At 41.2% G+C, this 22,573-nt stretch overlaps 1 protein-coding gene across 1 annotated transcript in view; it reads left to right on the top strand.

Annotated features, from left to right (window-relative positions):
* Positions 1 to 22,573, top strand: part of kcnh5b (potassium voltage-gated channel, subfamily H (eag-related), member 5b) — a 1,142,829-nt gene that overhangs the window by 1,044,362 nt on the left and 75,894 nt on the right. Inside the window, exons 9-10 of the mRNA XM_046063266.1 lie at positions 15,419 to 15,618; positions 19,719 to 19,778. Coding sequence (XP_045919222.1) covers positions 15,419 to 15,618; positions 19,719 to 19,778 — 260 coding nt within the window. The remainder of the gene's footprint in view (positions 1 to 15,418; positions 15,619 to 19,718; positions 19,779 to 22,573) is intronic.

The raw sequence follows: 22,573 nt of genomic DNA, 5'->3' as shown, positions 1-22,573 counted from the left end.
TCTGCTCCAAGTCACCGCAGTTATAAAGCCCCTTCAAGGAGCAAAGAATTTGAAAAACGCCCTCAGAGTTTAGATCCCCTGATATGTAGACTGCAAACTGTTGTCAGTGTGACCTCAGAGCCTCCCTGAGAGGCAAAACCCGACTGGCTGAGCCAAAGTCAGACGAAACCAGGAGCTGGAAGGTCAATCAATGTCTGCTGCAGGTGTCATCTGATGCTACCGCCCTGTACAGGGCAGACTGGGTTCTACTGATGAACCATCAAGGACTATTCAAAGAGCAGCAAGTCTTTACAGTGACACACACTGTTGGTATAAGGCAGCAGCTCATGCACTCTCTGCTTTTAAAGGTACATTCTGCAGTTTATTTGACCATCTGCATTTAAAATTGCTGTGGCCAAGGTTTCTTTTTCCAAAAACAGAGTGTAGAGCTCGAAGTGAGTTCTGATCTCAACAACCACATCTTCACACACCTGTGGAGAAAAGATGGGTAGTACAGAGAGGTAACTCCCCCCCCATGCTATTGGCTCCATTTTTCAGAAGCTTTTGACCCATGACCTCTATCAGGTATCATAGTAAACGTGACTTTAACATGTATATGTTCACAATGAGGAGGAAACTAATGAAAGAACCAGAAATCAAGAATGAGTTACAACCCATTCAGGTTAACGGAGAAGAGAAGCCAGTTTATTAGGCAGTTTTCATGTTGACTGGTGGTTAAGAGTCATTTCAATGGATAAATAACCAATCAATCCTCCACTACTGATGAATTAAATAAGAGATGATCCACAGGGAGTGGAAGGATTACATGCAATGCAGTGTGTGCGTTGTTCCACGCAGTCATAAAACATTGGCCTCAGAACCGTTAAAAATTATTACTCATGGTACATTGTACAAGTGTGAAAACCCACTCAGGCCCACTCTCCTCATTAAGTGTGACAAGTAAAATATAAAATCAGAGCATTTATTATTTTTGATGATTGTTCTGGCTCTCTTAGGAATTAAAAGGTAAAATTAAGACAAATGACTCCTACGCTTGTTTACTGGCCTTTCTACAGTTTCAGCATGTTGCAAAGTTCTCATAGCTAAGCAACTTTTCGACTGGTGTATGAATTTAAAACTGTGATTAGACTTGAGTTGAACTGTCTTATATCATGGCTGCGGAGAAAATTCAAATGCGATCGATCATAGGATGTGCAGATATTTCTAATAACTGATCACTAGAAATTTTCCTCTTTATCAGCAGGATGATTCTGGTATGGAAATATAACACCAATTATTACCACATCATTATAAAGTTAAAGTATTTGTTAAGAATATATCTGGCACTTCTCAGGTGTACAGCTGAGTGAAACACTATGAATGTTTTCCAGGATAGAAAATGTGGCTTTTCACTCTCTATCATCTCTAACCACTTATGACTTATGAACTGGTGGTTGATGCTAGTGGAATATATTTCTATTTCTTGCAGCCTAGTATTTTCTTATTTAACTATTTTAATTATACTTCATTCATTCTCCACCTTATTTTAGTGTTTACTCACTAGCCTACTTGAATTGGCTCCCTTTCCCTTCAGTTCTCTTTTCAGCACACACGCTCACCTCTGCTGCAAACACAGCGGCGTTTCCAGGCTCTTTCTGTTTTCTCTCTCTCTCCGTATGTGTCATTACTATTGCACCTGCCAGTGGGTGGGATATATTAGGCATCAGGTGAACATTGTGACCTCAGAGTTGATGCGTTAGAAGCAGGAAAAATGGGCAAGCGTAAGAATTTGAGCGACTTTGACAAAGGGCCAAATTGTGATGGCCAGTCTGCAGAGGTTAGTACCTATCAGAAGTGGTCCAAGGCGCTGAACCAGCGGCAAGGTCACGTAAGGCCAAGGCCCACTGATGCATGTAGGGAGCGAAGGCTGGCCCATGTGGTCCGAACCAACATACGAGCTGCTAAAGTTGATGCTGGTTCTGATAGAAAGGTGTCAGAACACACAGTGCATCCACAGTGGAGTCCATGCCTCGATGGGTCAAGCCTACATTATGACCAGCAGGTGATTTTAATGTTAAGGCTGATTGGTGTATACAGCTGGAGGTAAGGGTGACAGGGGTTTTTTATTTATTTATTTATTGGGTTAAGTGACCCTGGCTGCGTGCTAACCTACAGTTTGTTCCACTCTGTTCCACATTTCATTCATCTGAATACGACCTTCGGACCCAGCGTGCAACATCACTTACCCCACATATTGACAGGCATTCCAGAGTCAACATTAGTACGTCGGTGAGCACGATCAGCCCAGAGGTTAGGCTGTCCCCAGCTCTGCCTCGCTTGTCCTTCCTCATAAAAAGCATCCTATCGTTTACCAGGCCCTTCTGGTTCAATATGAATGGTCCTCCATGACTTCATTACTCCTGCTGAGGCCCGGCCACCGGTCCACAGGGAGGCCCGCTCGGCCCCCGGGGGCCTTGTTACCGTCAGCAGTGAAACCTCAGCTCTGGGTTATTTGTGCTGTGTTTTGATTCGGTCCCATTTGTGAAGCTGCAACAACCGACTTCTTGACTTCAAAACAACAGATGAAAAACAGTTTGTGCAATAACAGTGAAAACAAGACGAGAATTAATTGGTTCTTACTGTTTTTATTTAGCATAATGCTCTTATTCAGAGGGATTTAAAGTGAAACATTAGAATAATAGAATGGATAATCCCTTATTTTTTTCAAGTTTGTGAATATTATCAAGGTTACCCGTCGGCCTCTCATTATTCCTGGCTTGTCTGCACACAGTTGGCAGAGCAGCAGCAATCAGTTTGTACGCGTATCTTCAGAAAAGTCTTTAGCTGTCATTCATCGTTAGCGCATGAAAAACACTTTACAAAATGCTGGAAAAATGCCGCAACATTAAAAAAAGGAACGTCGCATCAGTTTGATTAGTGTTTCCATTTTCTCTAAGATGAGTTTTCATATCAGCACTGTGAGAAGTAGAAAGTTATCTGCTCTCTGGAATTAAAGCTCCCTGGAGAAGTTTCCTTCATTGACGACATTTTGACAAAACAATTTGCCCGAGGAGGATGTGATTGGTCGATGTCGCGAGGGAGCTTTTATCGGAGCTATGTCTCTATTTCATGCCATTGGTCTTTGTATTTAGCACCTGACCTACTGAGGTCTTTATGGATGTGCACTCAACTCCTGGATCTTGGCTATTGTTCTAATAAATACTGCTTTATATTGGGCTCAGTTCCCTGCCAATTAAAAGATGACACCATAAACAAATGGAAGAAAAAAGCTCATAGTAACATTATGCAAGGTTTGATATTAATGTTAAGCAAATTTAATTATTTTTTGTAACGCATTGAAGTTGTACCTTCTTCGGTCGTTAATTATAATTGATATTTATACCATTATTGAGACTGCTTAACAATCCCAGTCCTTATCGATACCACTATCGATACTTTTCTATTATTTAATAGAAAGACGAGACCCAGCGGCAGCCGGAGTTAGTGGTGTTCCGACTAGAAGACCGTCGAAGTTTGTCCTTGACATTTTGTTCCCCCCTTACAAGAAATTAACTCTGAACACAAATAGCATTTTGCCTCCTCCTTTGACCACTTTGTGGGTCCAGCCATCCAAATGAGCAACTAATTGACCAAATTAGAAATGAAGCGAAGGAGGTCGTGAGGTAGGCCTGCACGATGAGGAAAAACTGTGATGTGCGATAACATTGTTCAGTGTTGAGATGAAGAAATGACTTGCGATAAATAAACAAATAATTAAGTGAGCATTAAGTGTGAGGACGAGAGACTGCCAACCGACCTTAGTTTAGTTTATGCTTGTTGAACAGATGTGTTGATAAAGAATTGTCTTTTTACTCGTGATGATTTTATTGAACGTACTTACAGTAACAAGCGTAGCTGTCGTTCTGTCAAGTAGTAGTGGAGTGACCTTCACTTCACCGTCCCCACCGTGGCGGCTCTCTGCTGGCTGCTGTGTTTGTGTCAGAGCAGGCAGAGGCTGCAGCCTGATAATAAACACCACGCTCTTTAGCCCTGGGCCCGTTTAATGCTGCATTTAGGTGCCCTATCACAGACACAAGAGTTTTCCCACCTGAAAGTCGGCACCAAGGTCCGATCCAAAGTTTGGTTTGGTTTTACTGCAATTCTGCGACCGCACTAAAGGACTTTACATGACAGACCTGCGTCCTGTCGTCATCATCTATGTGGGCTGCGTCTCGCTGTACTTGACATTGATTGGTTTATTAAGCAGTTCAGCGAGGAGCTTTGACAAGAATGAATGAATAAAAAATTAACATGCATATTTGCCACTATATTATTATTATTATTATTATTATGGCATTACTACCTGCAGCACCAACTATACTGAAGGCTAGTTCAAATTCCCAGTTAAACAGTAGCAGCCGTCTGTTTGAAAAGATGAGCTGTCACGGGAGATTTATAATCGTGTCCTTATTTCAGCGCTCCGTGCATTTGTTTGTTTCCGGTTTAAACAGCAACCACCGAACTTCCTGTAAATAGTGTGAAAGTCTGAACCATCCAAAAAATGCTTTCACACCAGAAACGAACCGAACCATGGTTCAGTTTGATCCGGACCCAGACTACCTCTTTTCATCGGACCAAATTTCGTCTGTGTGGTCTATGGGAGCTTTCACACCTGCAAATTTGGTTCAGACCAAACTGAAAAATCCGAAAGTCCGGACTCAAAGAAATGCACTCAAAATGTAAACGATCATGTTTACTTTGAGTTTGAGTTATGATCATCATTTCACAGTTAAAGATCCCCTTCGGTCAGACATCCTCATAGAGAAACACAGAGCACCTAAAAGCTTCTTCTCCAGCAGATGAAAGTGAAAACATTTGTCTAGAGTCAAACTGCACACATATTATTCTGCACAGTGAAGGTCAAACATACGAAAGAAGTAACAATAAACAAAACACAGTTTTGACTGGAACAATCGATCAATCAATCTTTATTTGTCCCCCGTAGGGAAATTAGTTTGCAGCACAATTACGTAGGCATTGCATCATACAGCATAGATGGATAACTAACAGACATACACACCTTGTTACCGATTAGATTAGGCAGACCAGACCAGCTGAGCATCCTGCCTATGTGGCTATATGTGCCTTACCTGTTTAAAGAATTTTGATCTATTTTTAGTAAATAGAGGGAGGCAATATCGTCGCCCAGATGGCAACAGTTCAAATAAAGAGGCGATGGGGTGCCTCTTTTCACCCACAATGCCTTTTTTGCCTTCTTCATCATTCCTTCCCTACTGATATATTCCATACTTGGTAACTTAATCCCAAACAGTTTACTGGTCGTTGTTACTGTTTCTCTGACCAGTAGCCTCAGTAGCATTTCCAAGATAGCAGATAATGCAGAAGGCCAAAACACGTTAAATAAAAGAACAATAAAACATGTGAATAATTTTGTTGTGGATGTTAAAAGATGTTGTGTCTCAGTGCTGCTGAGGTCAGACCACAGATCCCATTTTAGTTTACGGTCGAGCACAATGGTATTTGTAATTTGTGACAGATTGTATAAGCTCCCTGTTGATAAAAGTAGAATTAGATGGTCGCAACGTTCTTAAGTCAATGGACATTTCTTTGTTTTGGTGTTGTTTAGAAGGAGGTGTGACTTCTCACACCACTTGAGGAAGTAGTTAAGAACTGGCCCATGCTCCTCCTCCTCATCTTTTTAAAATAACTTTTAAGGGCTGAATTAAGAGCTCTTTTTCCGTGACAGTGACTACACATTTTGACCCTACACTTTTAACCGTCCCCAACTTATTACTTCGTTAGGGTTTATGAGTGTGATTTAAAGACTGTCGGTGGCGATTTATCTCTGAGCCGCAGGCGTCATCAGCAGGTGTTCATTCTACGTCACTGATATCTCAGTGCTTATCTTTCAACCCTCCCAGTGTGAGACATAACTAAGTGTTTCAGTATTTGGAAACGTTCTTCTCAACCTCATTATGTTGTTTTACTTTGCAACATTTATGTGACAGCTGTAGTTATTACTTAATTTGCTAAGCTCATAGAAAAAGCTTAATATCCCATTTGACAAACTTTCCTTTCTTTTCTCCTTCTCTATCTTATTATTTCTTACCCAGTAAAAATGTGAGTTTAGGTTACATGTGAACAAAGTTTCAACAGCATTTAAATTACTTTATTGTTCTGTGAAATTAACTGAAATGTGGTTTAAGCATCAGTTGTGCAGAATGTGATTTGTATTTATACAGCCTCTCACAGTCTGACCCCAAATCAGTAACTGGTTTCTTTCCTTCTTTCCTCTTGCCTGCCTTCTTCACACCCTTTTTAATTTCTGAAAACATGAAATGGATATTTATTTCTCTCTCTGTAGTTACTTTGAAGGAACAGTTCATCCTTTTGGTAAGTAAACTTATTATCTTGCTGAGCTATAGTTAGATGACGCTACTCTTGTGTTTGTATAGTCAACATGAAGCTGCAGCCGTTTAGCATAGCTTAGCATAAAGACAGGAGTCTCCAATGGCTCCTGACACAGTGATGACAGGATTCCAGGAAGTCACTGCTCCCACGGGGGGTCGCAAGACACAAAAATAGAAAAAAATAAAAATAACTAGACAGGCTATAGTTGTGAATGGAATCACTTTGGGTGGACACTGTAAATATTCTGCACTGTTTAATCCAGCAGGTGGCGATAATGCCAAACGCCAAAGAAGAATCAGACCCCGATCAGACAGAAAGCGCTTTGCAGGTTCAAAAATGCACCTTTTTTGGATAAATTTAGAAAAGAGTAAAGCGCTGCTTTTTTTAAAAAAAAATGTTGCTAGGCAACCACCGAATCAGCTGTCCTGTCAGTCTAATTTAAGATTATAGCGCCAGCGATCTGTAATCTTTGGTTTGCCGCAAAGTAATAACTGTCATATTAGCAGAAACTTGATCACAGCTCACAGGTCTGAGTCTTTTGCCAAACATCTGCAAAACGCAGGGCGCCTGCTCTGGCACTGTTTGAGGGTGAGAGGTGAACAAACATGCAGGAGACAGGGAAACGGAGATCCGTGTGGGCACATGAGACCCTCAGAAAGAGGAGACACTGCTGGTCGGACCACCAGCTGGTCCAGGAGCTTCGCCTTAATGATTGAAGGCTTTTGTCAGACAGTTTGTTGTTGCATCTAGACAGTGACTAAGTATATATTTTCTAAAAATGGTTAGGTAACATAAGCCACCATAAGCTGCTGGTCATACCAGACCAAGTATGGCTGTATTGAATGGAATGAGCATTGGTTTGTAAGAGGAAGAAAGTGTTATTTTTCTTAAGTTACAGTGTCGCTTTAAGCCAGAGTTTTGAGGTTTTTCTCCACTGCTGAGAACCGTGACTAGAATTGTATTGCAGACTTTTTTCTCCTGATAATGACCATATATTTTAAACCTTCCTAATGTCTGGAGTACAATATCACTCACTGGTGTTGAGAGTTTAGATGGACAGAGACATTTGTCACACATCCCCCCCCCTCATCTGCAGCACAACCCTCTCTTATCATTTTTATATGGCAATAAGCAGCCTTTTAAGGTGACCTAATAAGAAGTAAACAATGCAATGTTGGAGAAAACAGTGATAAAAAAACCCCTTATTTTCTGAGGGTGAGTCAGAATTACAGAAAGAATTGTTGTGGTTGGAGGAGGGGCGGGGCTGTGACCAACACAGGGATGCCTCTGCAGATTTTTCAGTCAATATTTATTTGGAGACAATCAGCCAGAATGTTTTACTCACCCAGAGAGCACTTGATGCACAATTACTGCTTGTCAAAACAGATTTATACAGTAGCTTTTTTGTGCGGGGGGGGGGTTGGGACTCTGATGCGGCTGACTGGCTCTCTCATTGTTTGGCTGGCGGAGTGCAGTGTCCTGTCAGTGTGTAATGTGTTGTGATGCAGCCTGGATGCCGACTTGGCTCACTGAGCAGCAAATGGACTGGGCTCAATGGCTCGTGATGGAGGTGGCTACTCTAAAGGCCGCGGCTGCTTTGTTTTCAGTTTCTGTGGCTATTTTGGTTTGTGCCCATCACAGAGGTGTGTTCAGTTTTGTTTTTTTATCTACAGAGGTTGAAAAAAAATAAATAAAAAAGGTTTCACATGAGCAGCTTTTTAAAAGGTCACAGTCAGAGGTTTTAACATCTAACCTGTTTAGTTTGGTTGAAAATTAACTCTAGGTTAGTTTGGGTTGGTGGGAAAGTCAAACTCTGCGATGAGCTAAACCACCTGGCGAAGAACACTTGATAAAGGAGCTCCCAATCAAACTGGTTTCTTTGTGGTGTGAACGCAGAGTAGACCAAAAACAGGATTATGTGAATGATATGCAAATGTTAAATCTATCAGCTAATAATCGATTACAAAGATAATGTATATATTACTACATTAAATACATACAATTATTCATGTTAAGGAAGTGATCTCCTAGATCTATGCAAGATATTTGGGGCATTGGAGCACATATTCTGCATGTACGTACGCAACAATTAATTATTTGCTAATTCACTGATCTTGTTTTCAGTAATCATTTTGTCTATAAAGTATCAAAATAGTGGAAAAATACCTGCTACAGGTTTTGTCCCCAGACTCAAATGTATGTCCTGAGATTAAAGATTAAAGTACATGATCAAATACAAAATCCTCAAGACGAGATTTTCAAAAGTGTTTTGCCTTTTTGTGCTTGATAAATAAAAAAGTATGACGTTTCAACAACAAACACAGAAACAGAAAATGAGACTCTGTTGTTTAAATTTGCTTGTGCAGTAATTTTCTGGCCAAAAATTTACTGGAAGGTGTTTTATGTACTTGTGTAGTAGCTTTAGCTGAGCCTGGCTAAACACATCACTGACATGGATTACATCTTTATTGAACACACAGATATGAAAGTAACATCAATCTCCTCATTCTGCTGTCAATAAGACAGCAAATAAGCTTGTTTCCCTCAATTCAGACTCAGATTATATCGACTTGAAACCTCGATGTGTGTGCTTGTAAATTTATATTTAGTGTTGGTGTGTTTCTGGAAGGGCCTCTGTGCTTCTGGATCTTTGCGTCTGAGTGTGTGTGTGTGTGTGTGTTTGCGAGTACTACTGTATGTGAGTTTTTGCATGTGTGCTGGCTGTCTCCTCATGTAGGAGTGTTGTGATGGATACTTTCTGGGTGTCTGGGCTTCGGGCAGTGACACCAGTCTCCAGCTCTCCTCCTGGACAGACAGATTTCTGTCCCTCACACTCATTCACTCTGACAAATCATCCTAAGCTCCTCTGGCAGGTCGTCTGAATACACATGGCCCTGACGTAGTCTGAACTCCTGGTTTCTTACACAGAATAGTCGCAGGTAATCAGTCTGTGCTTTGTTTGACCCCATCACTGGTTTTTGACATCACTTTGTACTTGTGTAGTTTTAATCCTCCTAAGGAAATATTTCATCATCCAGCACCGTCTCGTTTTGACAATTTGCCTTTAGGAGAAAGTAACGACAAGAGAATAGTAAGGCCAATCGAGGTGAAACATCCCTTATCGGCATCTTTTACATCAACTGAAAGAGGAGATGAAAGCGATCAAAGAAAGTGGTTTTGAGACGGATGTCTTTCTGTTTGACAGTTTCTTCCTCTGGTGACGTCAGGATCGTCATCAGACATAGAGATAGACATTTATATTTATGCACATTATGAATTTGAACATTAAAAGGGGTAAATGCAAACAATATTTGCTAGAAATGTGCTTTTGGATCAATACACACTTTCCTGTGTATTGATCCAAAAAGAGTAATAACTTAATAATTTAAAAACAAACATTTGATGTTATACAAGACATGCTTCTGCTTTCTCTTCCTCTGTAGCGTAGATGCAGTGCTGACTTACAACATACCTTGTTCTATAATTTATGTGGCAGTTATCTTTAAAATCTCATTAATAAAATTGATTTGCTCTGTCACAGATTCATGTGTAATCTAAAATCAAATATGATTTTACTTTCCCAAGTAATGTGCTAGTCGTAACAACACGATGCTGCTGTTGTTGTTGCTCCTCAGTAAAAAACTTTCTCTAGCAAACATCAAGTGAAACATATCTGCTTTCACCAATCACAACAACAGCAGCTGAGTTAAATAGGGTAGAACACAATAAAAGTAACACAGTCAAGATCTAAAGAGAAAGACGTCACAGACCCGCCCACGCCGTTTGAGTCACAGGCGATCTCTGGGATGTACATAAACACTGCGCTAATGAGCGCTTAGCAACAAAAGCTAAGATGAATTCAGTGCAGCGTCAGGAGGCTGAAATACACCAACAGAATGCAAACAAAGGATCGTTTCGATATATTTTCCTTCTCTGTGTCTCAACAGATTTGGAGATAAACTTCCTGCAAAGATTCTCTCCAGTTGATCAGATCACTTTGACAAAGTCTGGTCTTCTCTCCCCCAGGCTGCTCCATCAGCTAATAAAGATGAGGAAACAAAGCTTTCTATATGCCCCCAGTCCTGATGATCACCCCCCAATAAACTCCCCACACCGCCCATCTCTTTCTAGCCACCAGACTTAAATAAATAGAGCCATGGGGGACATTATCAGATTTCAAATATAGTATTGAAATGACAGCTTCAGACTGTAGCCTGAGTACTTTGATTGAACTGTCTAAACAGATCTCTATAGGACAGCAAAAGTGGAGTGATTCAGAAAGATGTTGCTATTATAAGGATCATATCATTAACTGTAGCCTAGGTATTGCTTTTAGATTAGATTAGATTATATTCAACTTTATTGTCTTTGCGCATGTCACTGGTACAAAGCAATGAAATGCAAATAGCATCTAGCCAGAAGTGATTAAGCAGTAATTAAATATAATGATACATTATTATACAAAGTGCAAGGTATGAATGATATATTAATATAAATATATGTCTACATGAATGTCTATTGATACAGGTACAGGTACAGGCTACGAACAGGTCATGACAGTTTATACAGAATATACGGTACGAATGTATAGTAGAGCAATGATATGCTTGGATGAAAGGTGCAGTTAATAGATGAATATTGGTGTCTGGAGAACCATTTAACATGAGCGACAAGCGCAAAATCAGCAGCATCATTGTGTTAAAATGTTGAAACAGGTAGACTTTGACAAAATATCTCCACCTCAGTAAAGCTCCAGGTAGGAGCTTTTCTGGTTGTCTTCTTCAGGGGACGGACTTTGCTTAGTTTTTAAGGAGATGGATTTGTTGATGTGCGAGCTCAGTAGTTGGGCTTCATCCAGAGCACTCTTTGTTTAGATTTGGGTTTAAGTTTTCTTATTTCCTGTTTTATGTTGAGTCGTTTGTCATGTGTCCTGTGTAACTTCACTTCCTGCCTTTCTTTGTTTTCCCGCCAGTTTTGATTGCCCTGATTAATTTCACCTGTGTCTCATTATCTTTCCTCCACTAGTGTATTTAGTCTTTGTTCCCCTGTCTCAGTGGTAGTTCGTCTTTGTCCCATGTGTCAAGTGATCTGTGCTTTGTTTTCTTGGTCCTTGCCTCCTCCCTGTTGGATTTGCTTGCCTGAATTGGACTGCCTTCTCTGGTTTCGACCTTTGCCTGCTTCACTTTCCCCGCAGCCTTTTTGTATTTTTATTATTAAATTAGTGAACTGTCTGCTCTGCCTTGTGTTCCCTTTTGCCCTGTTGCATAAATTGTGACACTCTTAGGACTAATCATCCGTATTAACTGTGAAAAGTTAGTTTAACATAAATTTTGACTAAACAATCTCAGCCTATGATCTACTTACTTGCCTTTTCTGTCTTAATTCTGAGCACGATCAAGTTCCAGAAGATCCAGTTGCTCGTTTTCTCGGGTTCAGATGATTGTGTAAGCATTAACCTGTTGAATTTAGTTTATTGCAGCTAACGAAAGCCAAACCAGGTCAGGTAAGCAAGGTAAGGTACTTGAATCAGCAGATACTCATTATGCTGGATTAGAAATGCAAAGGAGGAAAAGTGGTGAATTTAAAATACATTGAACTTTAGGTAAGCTCTTTCCTTGCATGTGTACTTCTGTAAGGGTGGGAACATTTTGGGGTTTCTTTGATGCTCTGGTATTTGTCTTAAGCTGCTTTAACAACTCGTTTATCAAAGTGCTGATGGCCAGACCTTGTTTATAGCTGGCAAATGCTGATAAAAAGCTTTCCACTCAGTAAGGCCAAAATCTGTAGAAGTGTAGTTTTGAGTTTGTAGTTTGTGTGCTCACAGTCCTTTTTCACAGCCTCTCTTCACACTCATCACACCGGGGTTTGAGAGAAAACCTTTTGTTTTGAGATAACGCCACACTTCCCTTGTTAGAGGAATGAAACTCGTGTCTTCGTGTGGTTTTTGCCACCACAGTTCAAACTCCAGACCTCTCACCTGGATAAATGAACTGCACTCGAGGGTGATCCGTCACACCTCGGTCATGCCATGCACAGGTGATATTGGCCAACCGCTGAGCCAAGTTGCCCAATTAGTGTGAGTCCTGTGTTTGGTGGAGGTGAGAGGTTTCAGTTCCAGCTCGGTAGTGTTGTCAGTCCTTCTTTTCTAGCTGACAGGGTCCTGGAAAGGTCCTGGAGGGTCCTGGAAGACTGCCGACGTGGAAGGAACTAAACTGGAACATTGTTTTATCTCACTGCTGACACGCTACATCTTTCTGTCTGGATGGAGAGACAGCCACACACACACCGTTTCTCTTTGTGTCTTCGTACCCGTCTTTTCTTTATCCCTGACTCTTATCCTGTTCTGTGAGATACGAACATGATCTGAGCATAAAAAACACAAACTTTCCTGTGCTTGGTTTCTTTCTTTGCCATCTGTTTCTTTTTTACTTTCTTCCTTAAGCCTAGTTCACACTACACGAGTTTTAGCCCGATTTGCCGGTCGGTGAGCTCGGTGACCGTCGGGCTATGATCAAGGGTAAATCGGCAATCGATCTGCGGTCACCGATCGTTATGTGTGAACTACTCAACTACGCATCAAAACAGCTCCGCATCGCAGACGTCTGCCAGATATCTTGCATGCCAAATATCTGCAGGAGTCGGCCGACTCGACATCCACATCTAGCCAACGAGAGCAGGCAGCTACTTTTTCTACCTGCCTGTGCTAATCCATCCTTTCAAACACAGAACGTGGTTTGGAGACCAGCATCGGGGGACAGAGCCACTGTCAGCTCGCGTAGTGTGTGACCCCCTGTCACCGATCAGTCACGTCAACGACTCAAGACTCCCGTCACAAGACGGCAAGTTGTGTAGTGTGAACGACACGGCGATCTGCCGACGCTGAAAGTCGTGTAGTCTGCACGAGCCATTACATACACACTTTCTCTCAGTCACTTTCAGACGATGTCTTTCCAACATTTTCTCCACTTACTTTCTGCTCACTTTTCCTCTCTCACACACAACTGACTTGTACTGTACTTTTCTTGCACTCTTCCTCCTATTTTGTAGCTCATGTGCCATCATCAGATCCCCTCCACCTCCACAATTCCCATTTTTCAACCCAAACGTCTATAAAAATTATTTCTGCTCCTCTTTCTTTTGTAATTTTTATTGGCTAGGAGGAGGAGGAGGCGGGGGGTGGGGGGGTTAGGGAGAACTATTTTGAGTGAGGTCTCTATGGAAACAGTAGAAGAGCAGCAGCAGGGTACAGAGGAGGCTGATGGCTTGGCAGCAACGACACACAATGAGGGGTAACGCTCCTGCTCCTCCTCCTGAACACCTCCTCAGCAGGAAAAGCCAAAATTAATCCAGCTTGTCATCTAGCAAAAGGTGTCGTACATGTTTGTTTTTTGATAACAATATTTTTTTCTATTTTAACCTTAACCTTTGCATATCAGATGTTAATTAAATCACAACTACCACTTTAACAACATCCATCTCGTTTTATTTTCCTTTCCTAACGCCATCATGACTGATAGTGAGTGCAGCAGTTTTAAATACTTAAAATCTTAAGTAGACAAAGTTTTCTGAATTTTTTTGCATGAACACAACTTGCTTGTACTAGAGTTTTTGCAGGAAATGTTGAGGTATGTGCTAGGTGGCTGCAAAGGTGTTGGTGGTTCGGTTCTATGTTGCTATATGGGTTCTTTGGCCCTGTCTACACGAACACGGGTATTTTCAAAACCGTGACTTTTTCTACACGCTTTGGCCGTTCGTCCACACGAAGTATCAGGTCACTGAAACCGAACATTTTTGAAAACCCCTGCCAGGGTGAAGATTTTTAGGAACGGCGGTTGCAGTGTAGTTATGTAGACAGTAAAACCCGAGTTTTTGCCTTGCGACGTCAGAATGTGCGCCGTTATCTGCTGTGTTTGATGTCAGATTGTGCGCCACTGCCTGCTTTGTTTATGATTTTCTTCGGCTCTAATTGGCCAGCGTGGCTTTACGGTCAGGGTCATATCGCCGCCTGGTGGTTTGCCGTGCTCTTGACAGTGCTTGAAAGTGTGTTTTTGCGTTTTCATGTAGACAGATTCTTTTTTAGAACGAAGGAGGAAAAACTCTGTTTATAAAAATAGGCCTTGTTTAGGTTTTTAGGTGGTTTTCTTGGTGACTGTCAGGGCTTTAGTGGTTCCTGGTTGTTTTCATGCGAATGTAATTGTGTTTGGGATAGTTGCGAGGGTGCTTGTGAGGTCCAACTCACTGGAGACAGTCTGTCTGAAATTTCCAGCCATATCTGTCCCCTCATATATCCTTTCTGGCCTTCATCTGCGTTTTTGCCAAACATATTCACAAAGTCAGTAATGGACTTTCATGTTTAAATTGTTAGGATATTTTGGGGATAGCTACAGTGTTCAAGGGTTGCACAGGGTGATTCATAGGGTGCAACTCCGACAGGTGCCACTTGCATGGCTTCTGATCAAGCTCTAGTAAAGCCCGTACGGTAATTTCGGTTCATTTGAATTGTGGTTGAAGGTAATGTGTGGTGTAAAGACTGCAAAAGGCCAGATGTCAATTATTATGTATTATATATATTATGACAGGTCAAGACTTAAATTAATTTAAAACTGATAACCTTAAAGGAATGAGTACCGTTTGCAAAATGTTTCAGATATTTTACAGTAGGTACTATTCATTTAAATCAATGTATATTTTTTTATAGTTGAAAAAAAATAACCGCTATATAATAAATATATAATAAGCCGCTTTTGACCATGCATCACTCTCTAACCCATCAATGCTTTTGGTTTTGGTGTGCAACCCCAAGATTTTCAGTGGCCTCATCTGGTCACTCTTATTAAACATTTCTGGGGGTGCCACTGCTCACAGGGCAAGAAAAAAGGGGAGAAAAGGGGAAAAATGGAGAAAACTAGGAGGGAAAGAATTCACAAACACACATTTCAGACACGGTTTGTTTGTGTGTGCATGCAGACGTGAATAGATTTCATCCCTCTCTTGTCTTTCTTTCCAGCTCTGCTCTATGCCACCATCTTTGGAAACGTAACAACCATCTTCCAGCAGATGTACGCCAACACCAACCGCTACCACGAGATGCTCAACAACGTCCGGGACTTCCTGAAGCTCTACCAGGTTCCCAAGGGGCTGAGCGAGCGGGTGATGGACTATATCGTCTCCACCTGGTCCATGTCCAAAGGCATCGACACGGAGAAGGTGAGACTGAGAGACGAAGCTCAAGTTGAGCCAATAAACGATGTAGGGCTGTCCCCGACTAAGGATTTACATAGTCGAATCCGAATCGTCAAGTCCTGCCTATAGTCTGAGAGTCGAATCATGTGTGTTTTTGCAATTGCGAGCCGGGGGGGCTTACACACACGGTAGCTCCGCTTTAATCTTGAGAAGCTGCAGAGCTGCAGTCTCTATTCATTCGACGTAAATTTCCAGCTAAATTGAGGCGCTCTCTCTCTCTCGCCTGCCATTCACCGGTCTTGTGTAGAGTTTTGCGTGCATGCCGTGCTGCCGACAACTGCATGCATGTCGCGGTTCCTCGCGGGTCTTTTTCAAGTATATTGGCTATTTAAAAGTGATAAAATATTCTTTGTGTGGTTCATCAACGGTGATAAATTATCCGAAAGTCCCGTGAGGTGCGAACAACTCGGCACAACACCAGTGAAGCTGGAGCTCAGTCTCCTCAGCAAGTGTTACTCTTACACCACCACACACACTATGCCACGCCTACACATGCGCACTGACGACCCAGGGTTAGAATTTGAAAGTTTTATTCTTTTTACATGTTTATTTACAGCATTAAAGGTTGAAATGTATATTGTAACAGGCAGTATATTAACTTATTGAGAGAAAACTGGTAGTTCTATGTAAATTCAGACGTTGAGCACCCCATCCTTCCTTCCATCTTATTATTTTATCTTATATTTTAAAAGTAATGTTTTGTGATTGCAGGGATCTGATTTTTATACTACGGTAACCATCCAGACTTTTTGTCGTTCACACTTGATTACAAAAACATCAAGTCACATGTGAGGAAGCATCTAGATGGGGACCGATTTTGATGCTGCAGCCGTACATACAATACAACCTAATAAAAATAGAACATTTGTTAAGCTCATTTAACTAGACAGCCGTTTCACAAAGAGATAAAGAAGCTCTAAACCAAACATCATTCAAAACAAATGAGAAGAAACACAGAGAGAAGCATAGAGGAGAAAATAACCACATAACTAACAATGCCTTAAAGCCAGTCACCAGTCTCATTCTGTTATGACCTAATTTACACAAACACACGCTGCTGAGTGGTGAACTTCTGACCCTCTGCACGTCAAACCCCTCTTAGACTGCAGTTATGTGCACAACAATTTAGTTTCTAAAACTAGAAAGAGTTCCCTTATTAGAGCACAGGTCTCCAACAGGTGTGTCTGGGGGCATCTGGTTGTGGAACAGGGAGTGCAGGGCAGTGTCCAGCGTGTATCCATGAGGGGATACCTTTTATTGTGTAGTCTCTGTGTGTGCAGTGTAGACCTAAGGAAACAATAAACAGGACTATCTTGATATTCAAATATTTAAATTGACAAACAGTATATATTTCAGGGCACAATTCAAACGGGATAAAAACTTGTTATCTCAGTTGAAAGAAAACTGGACTCACAAGTCAAAAAAGTTGACTACCATACATATTTTTCCCGACGCAAGATCCCACGGGGCGGAAGGGAAGGACCTCGGCTCTCCATAGCCTGAACTTTGGAATGAGATGTTTGACTTCTGGGTATTGATTTACAGTAACCCTCCACGCTGTACATTTATTTGTCAATAACTCAGAATCTGCAGTACTTATTTTCAACACGAGCTCTGAGCAGCACACAAGCACAAACACAAACCCCTCTCATGTGAAGTGCTGAAGCCATTTATAAAAGCCATGCATCACCTGCACCATGTAAGCAGCCTTCAGAGCTTTTCTGAGAAGGCAGAGAAGAATCTAATAAAAGCAAACGCACAAAGTGGTGTTTTCCTCTTCTTGTTTGTCAGATTTTAAAACAGCTCAGTTCTCTTCAGCATCGTTCTTCCACTCAGACAGGTCTAGTATTACCCGGTGACATGCAGTGATTTGTAATAACTGTGGTAAGCACTGATAATTGTAATCAAACAACAATGTGTCATGTAAAGTTAAGAGTCTGTCGCACATCACCTGCCGTAGTTTGGCAAAGACAGACTTCCCCCTGTGATAGCTGCAGCATTACATTCATTTATGTTCCCCATGTCACCTCTGGAGGAACGTTCAGAAAGAGACTTAACTTTAAGTTTTTCTTTGCAACCAGCCAGTCATAAAACCATGACCTTAGATGGACTTTGAGGAGGTTCTATCAGTTTTATTGTGAAAAAGGAGCTGCATGTAACTGGTCACAAGGTTTAGTCATTATTTCATGTCATATTTGAATGGGCCGTCTCCCGTGTTTGTCCAACTAATTGATTTTCTCAGCATTTTTCCAATTGACGTTCACGCTCCTTTCTTTCTCTAAGCCTACGCCTCCCCATCAATCCCATTTTCCACCGTTTTGTCGAGATAATTATACACTCGTGAAGAAACATAAGGCGAGTCTGCCCTCAGTATAAATAACTCGCAGTCAGAGCTGGGGCCAATTAGTGGATAGTTTTTGTCACTTTGGGAGCCATTACACGGTATACAGTTTATGTTAGTACACACCCAAAAAAAGACCAGAGGCTCCCCAAAGCATCTCAGTGCTACTAACATGCTCCACTTTAAATAGAGCAAAGATTATTTTCATTTTCAGAGACTGCTGTGTTTTGAGGTTGCAGAGGCTTTTAGATTTATTGTCTTCTTCTTCGATTTTGTTCATATTTAACAAGGCAGGATTGTGGAGGACGAGATAATATTTCGTTTTTTATGTCTGCCTAAATGCTTCAGTTAATTAGGCTGGATTTCAGAACTTGTGCAGTGTGCCGGACAAAGCAATTTACAATTTACAGCTTAGGCTTTTTGGCAGCCACTCGTATCCAGGAGGGAGTAAATGAATGCAAAAACAAAATAAGCTACAGTAACTACAGTAACCTGCCTCAAAGCAGGGTGGGTAATTCTTCATTTGGACTCTTCCCCTGCTGCTGTCTGGCAAGAATCTCAGCCCTTTTGTGTTTTCTAAAAGTCATGGGGCTGGGTGGCTATCAGAAGGAAGCCAGACCTTTTTTACTCACTCAAACATTTATAAAATTAATTACAGAACTGGCCGGAAGGCACATTGCAAACATTCACTTATTATTCACAATACTGACGTTCAGCCACAACAAGAAACCTCATCTGCAGCCTTTACTGCTTTCTTTACGTGTTCGCTGTAGATTTGTTCACAGTGCTCGTGTTGGTGTTGGCGAGCAATGGCAACTCCCTCATGGACGCAGTAATTGTTGCAGACAGTGCACACTCACACACAGAGGAGAAGGCGCGCAGGTGGGTGACGTCAGGCGGGTGTAAAGTAACAAAACATGATTTCTGCTAAGTTCACTCCATTAAAGTCAGCATAACGTATGTAAAATCAGATTTCTTACTCGGGCACTGGGTGGAGTGCTGCCCAGCTGAAGGCACTCTGTGATGGGAGGCTTTATTGTCTCATAAATACGTTAGCTCCAGATATAAGGTTTGCATTGATTATAATGGAGGTCACCCCCCTTTTCTTTTTCATGGTAAAATAGTTTTTTGTGACTTTACACCAGCCAGATGTCACCAACTTGCATGCCAACTCCTCTGTGGGTGTGTGTGCAACAATTATTGTGTCCATGTGGGAGTTGCCACTGCTCACCAACACTGACATATTTTCTGCCTTACCAAAGTCTCCAAAAACACTGCTTTACATCTCAATATTCTTTCAATAACAAAGTTTGAATGACTGAAAGGAACGACGTCCGTCAGATATACATTACCCTCCAGGATCTGTAGCAACTCTGACCTTTCTGTACTATAGATGGGACCACGGGAAAAGTAAACTTTAGGGGGGTTTTGAAGGTTTGCAAAAGCCAGACACATCCCTGCAAAGAGAACTAAATGAGTAAAATACAACCTCATTAACTTGTAAAGTTAAACCTTCATTTTGCTGCCAACAGACCTCCATCAAATACTGAGTACTTTGTGAATATTTTGGGGTTGAATCCTCAAAGGGAAACCTGGGCAGAAAGAAGAAAAATAATGAATGTTCTCCTCTTCAGCAGTTGTTAGTTTGTGTCTTGGTGCCAAACGGAGGAATGTCTGTGTGTGAAACAGCAGTGTGACCCCCTTATGTCTCTCTGTCTTCCAGGTCTTATCCATCTGTCCAAAGGACATGCGGGCCGACATCTGTGTCCACCTCAACAGAAAGGTATGGTATTCCTTTAGACACACTTCACCGTATAAAAAAACCCCAAAACAAGATGGAAAGTGTGAGTTCTGACAAGTAGGGTAACAAAGCTGTCAGATCGCAGTCTGATGCATGTAAATGCTCTTAAAGCAAAGTCCTTATAGGCAAGTCATGCCACTCTGCAGCCATCTTGGCAACGCCTCCAGGCAGCTGTTTCTGACTAACAAGACCAGGCTCCTATCTGAATGAATGTGGATAGAGCCAGAACTGCACTTTTACTGGTCACCGGGGCATAAAACCTACATGAAATAGAATCAGCAGCAAAATCTAACAAAAATCGCTGAAAAAGTTTGATAACTTTGCCCCAAAATAACGTTTAAAAAGCGTTTTCCCCAACTGGTTATACTACTACCATGCATGCACAGTAGATGTAAAACAGACCCTTACGTCAGTGGAACCACATGATTGGCTGAAATATGTTTCTCGCTTTGGCTGTTAAAAGATTGGCTTTCTAGCGGGAGGGGCGGGATAACCGCCCTCTTTGGCGTTACAGGCTTTCCCCATAGAGTTGTATTGAGGATCTGATTGAGTGTCTCCTCTATTAAACGTCTCTGCTTAAAGCCACTGTGTGTAGACATCTGTGATTTTAGACTCCTCTGATTGCATATGTTTTTGTTTCTAGAAAACTGAGACATGAGAAAAAGAGAGATAAGAGATAAGATTTTTTTTTTTAATACTACAGTACCATTGAGGGGAATTTTAGTTGGAAATGTACTTTTTCATTTGATAACTTGTGGTGCAGAATGCAATTGCAGCTACAAGCACTTACTTAGCTAACACTTAACCTAACAATAAAAGATGAGAATGTCCACATCAAGACAAACAGCATTTGTCTGCCCTCGCAATAACGTTTTCTGAACACCTGAATTGGCCACGAACCCATATTATCTTCACACAAACTGGAGTAGGACACAATTAAATATACTGAGTACCAGTCCTTGGGTGCATTTATTACATAACGCAGGCTATGTCAGCTCAGTTAAACGCTCACTGGGCATCACTTGACACAGCTGATATGGGTCCCAAAACTTTGGCAGATTCAAACTGCTGAACTGGCATTAAACAAAGGACACCTTCAGCTGTGTAACAACCATCTCCAATGACTAAAACGCAGTAAAATTAGTCTTGATTCGAGCGACTGGCTCTTATAATGCCTCAAATATATCTTTCTCTTTCTAAAGCAACTCTGTATACTGTATCAAGTACGAGCTATAGCTACAGGGATGTGCAGGATGTTGATGATGTAGAAATGTTGATAAAGGCAGGTAGGCAATACTTAAACCCCGGGCATTTAAACCAGACCATTTTTCAAAGGCGTAAAACGACAGTATAGAGAGACTTCTTTTGAGAAATTCAAGGCAACGTGACGGCGCTCTAAGCTTTCTAGTTTTGTTTTTTTGACCATCAAAAATTAGTGGATTCTTTAAAAGAAGCACAGAGTTGTAAACGGATTTTCAAGCAGATTTTTTATCCTTACAATCCAGAAGTCTTTGTTCCCGTCTTTAAGGAGGCACTGTTCCCCACCATCAGGAAATGCTGAGAAGTAAAAAGATGTAGCACAAAATGCAAACAAGGTGTTCATTAAGCACCATTGCCCAACAAAGTAATTAAAAAGTAAAGTAAAGTAATTAACTATAACAGTCCCACTGCTAATAGAGACATCGCTTGTTTTGTGTTCTTCTCACGATAAAATTCTAGTGTCAGTGGTCGCTTGTTGGAAACATAAATGCAAAATGTTTTTGAAAAAAAGAAAAATAACAAGTGAGCTCTCCAACCAAAGAACTCTCACTCTCAAACAGTCTTTTTGCCTTTGTTTTCCTTTTGATGTAAAGCATCACAACCAACCAGGTCCATTAACGGGATGTGTGCTGTTTAACAATGTCACATTAGAGGGGCTCTGGGTTTTGTAGTCCTTAAACTTCAAACACTTAATTCATCTTGTGCCGCAGTTTAGGAGTGCTGACAGAGGGCCAACTGCTTTCCCAGCTAAACAAAGGCCCTGAATGAAGTTTGTAAGGCGACACGGTTTTGAGGGATTATTTCCTGATGGAGATTTACATTTGTTCCTGAGAGCTTTGGGTGATTGACAGGAAGCACTGACATGAAAACACTCAACTCATCTCAGTGAAAGAAGGAAACCAAATGAAGGCATCACCGTTACTCATTCTGTACATATGAATGGATCTCAGCAAATGACTTCTTCTGCAGATCGGAAAACTGGGAGGTGGAAAAATCTGTTATGAACAAAGATGAAAACCTTTATAAGGAAAAATACATTACTTTGTCATTTGTAGTGCCTTATTGAAGGTAACAATCAAGTTACTTATACAAGTAAGTATTCAAAATCAAAAGAATTCATCCTCTGGAGAGTATGAACGTGGTCAGCAGATATATTTTGGATACAGCTAAAGCTTTGGTCTACTAGTGGCACTAAAGGAAAGGTCATCCGGGCAGCATAAACATAAGGAGTCGCCCTCTGTAGATGTGGAACGAATAAAAAACATACTAAATCTTCTGAGTGCTTTCATGCTTTTCTTTTTCAAAGGTCTTTCTGGAAAGATGCTTTAAGCATTGAAAGTTGTCGGCCAGCCGTAATCTGAATGTTTAACCTTTGTTTTGAAAATGCTTTTGTTTTAAAAATCAGTTATCTTTTATATTTTATTTGGAACATGAGTAACAAAAATAAAAAATGAATACGGCTCAGAGTAAAACAAAGATCATTCCTGTAGCTACACAAAGCCCTCCCAACCGCCTGC

The sequence above is a fragment of the Micropterus dolomieu genome, linkage group LG11, assembly GCF_021292245.1.
Source record: "Micropterus dolomieu isolate WLL.071019.BEF.003 ecotype Adirondacks linkage group LG11, ASM2129224v1, whole genome shotgun sequence".
NCBI lineage: Eukaryota > Metazoa > Chordata > Actinopteri > Centrarchiformes > Centrarchidae > Micropterus > Micropterus dolomieu.
The sequence above is the reverse complement of the archived record's forward strand: the minus strand, read 5'-3'. Positions and strand labels throughout refer to the sequence as shown.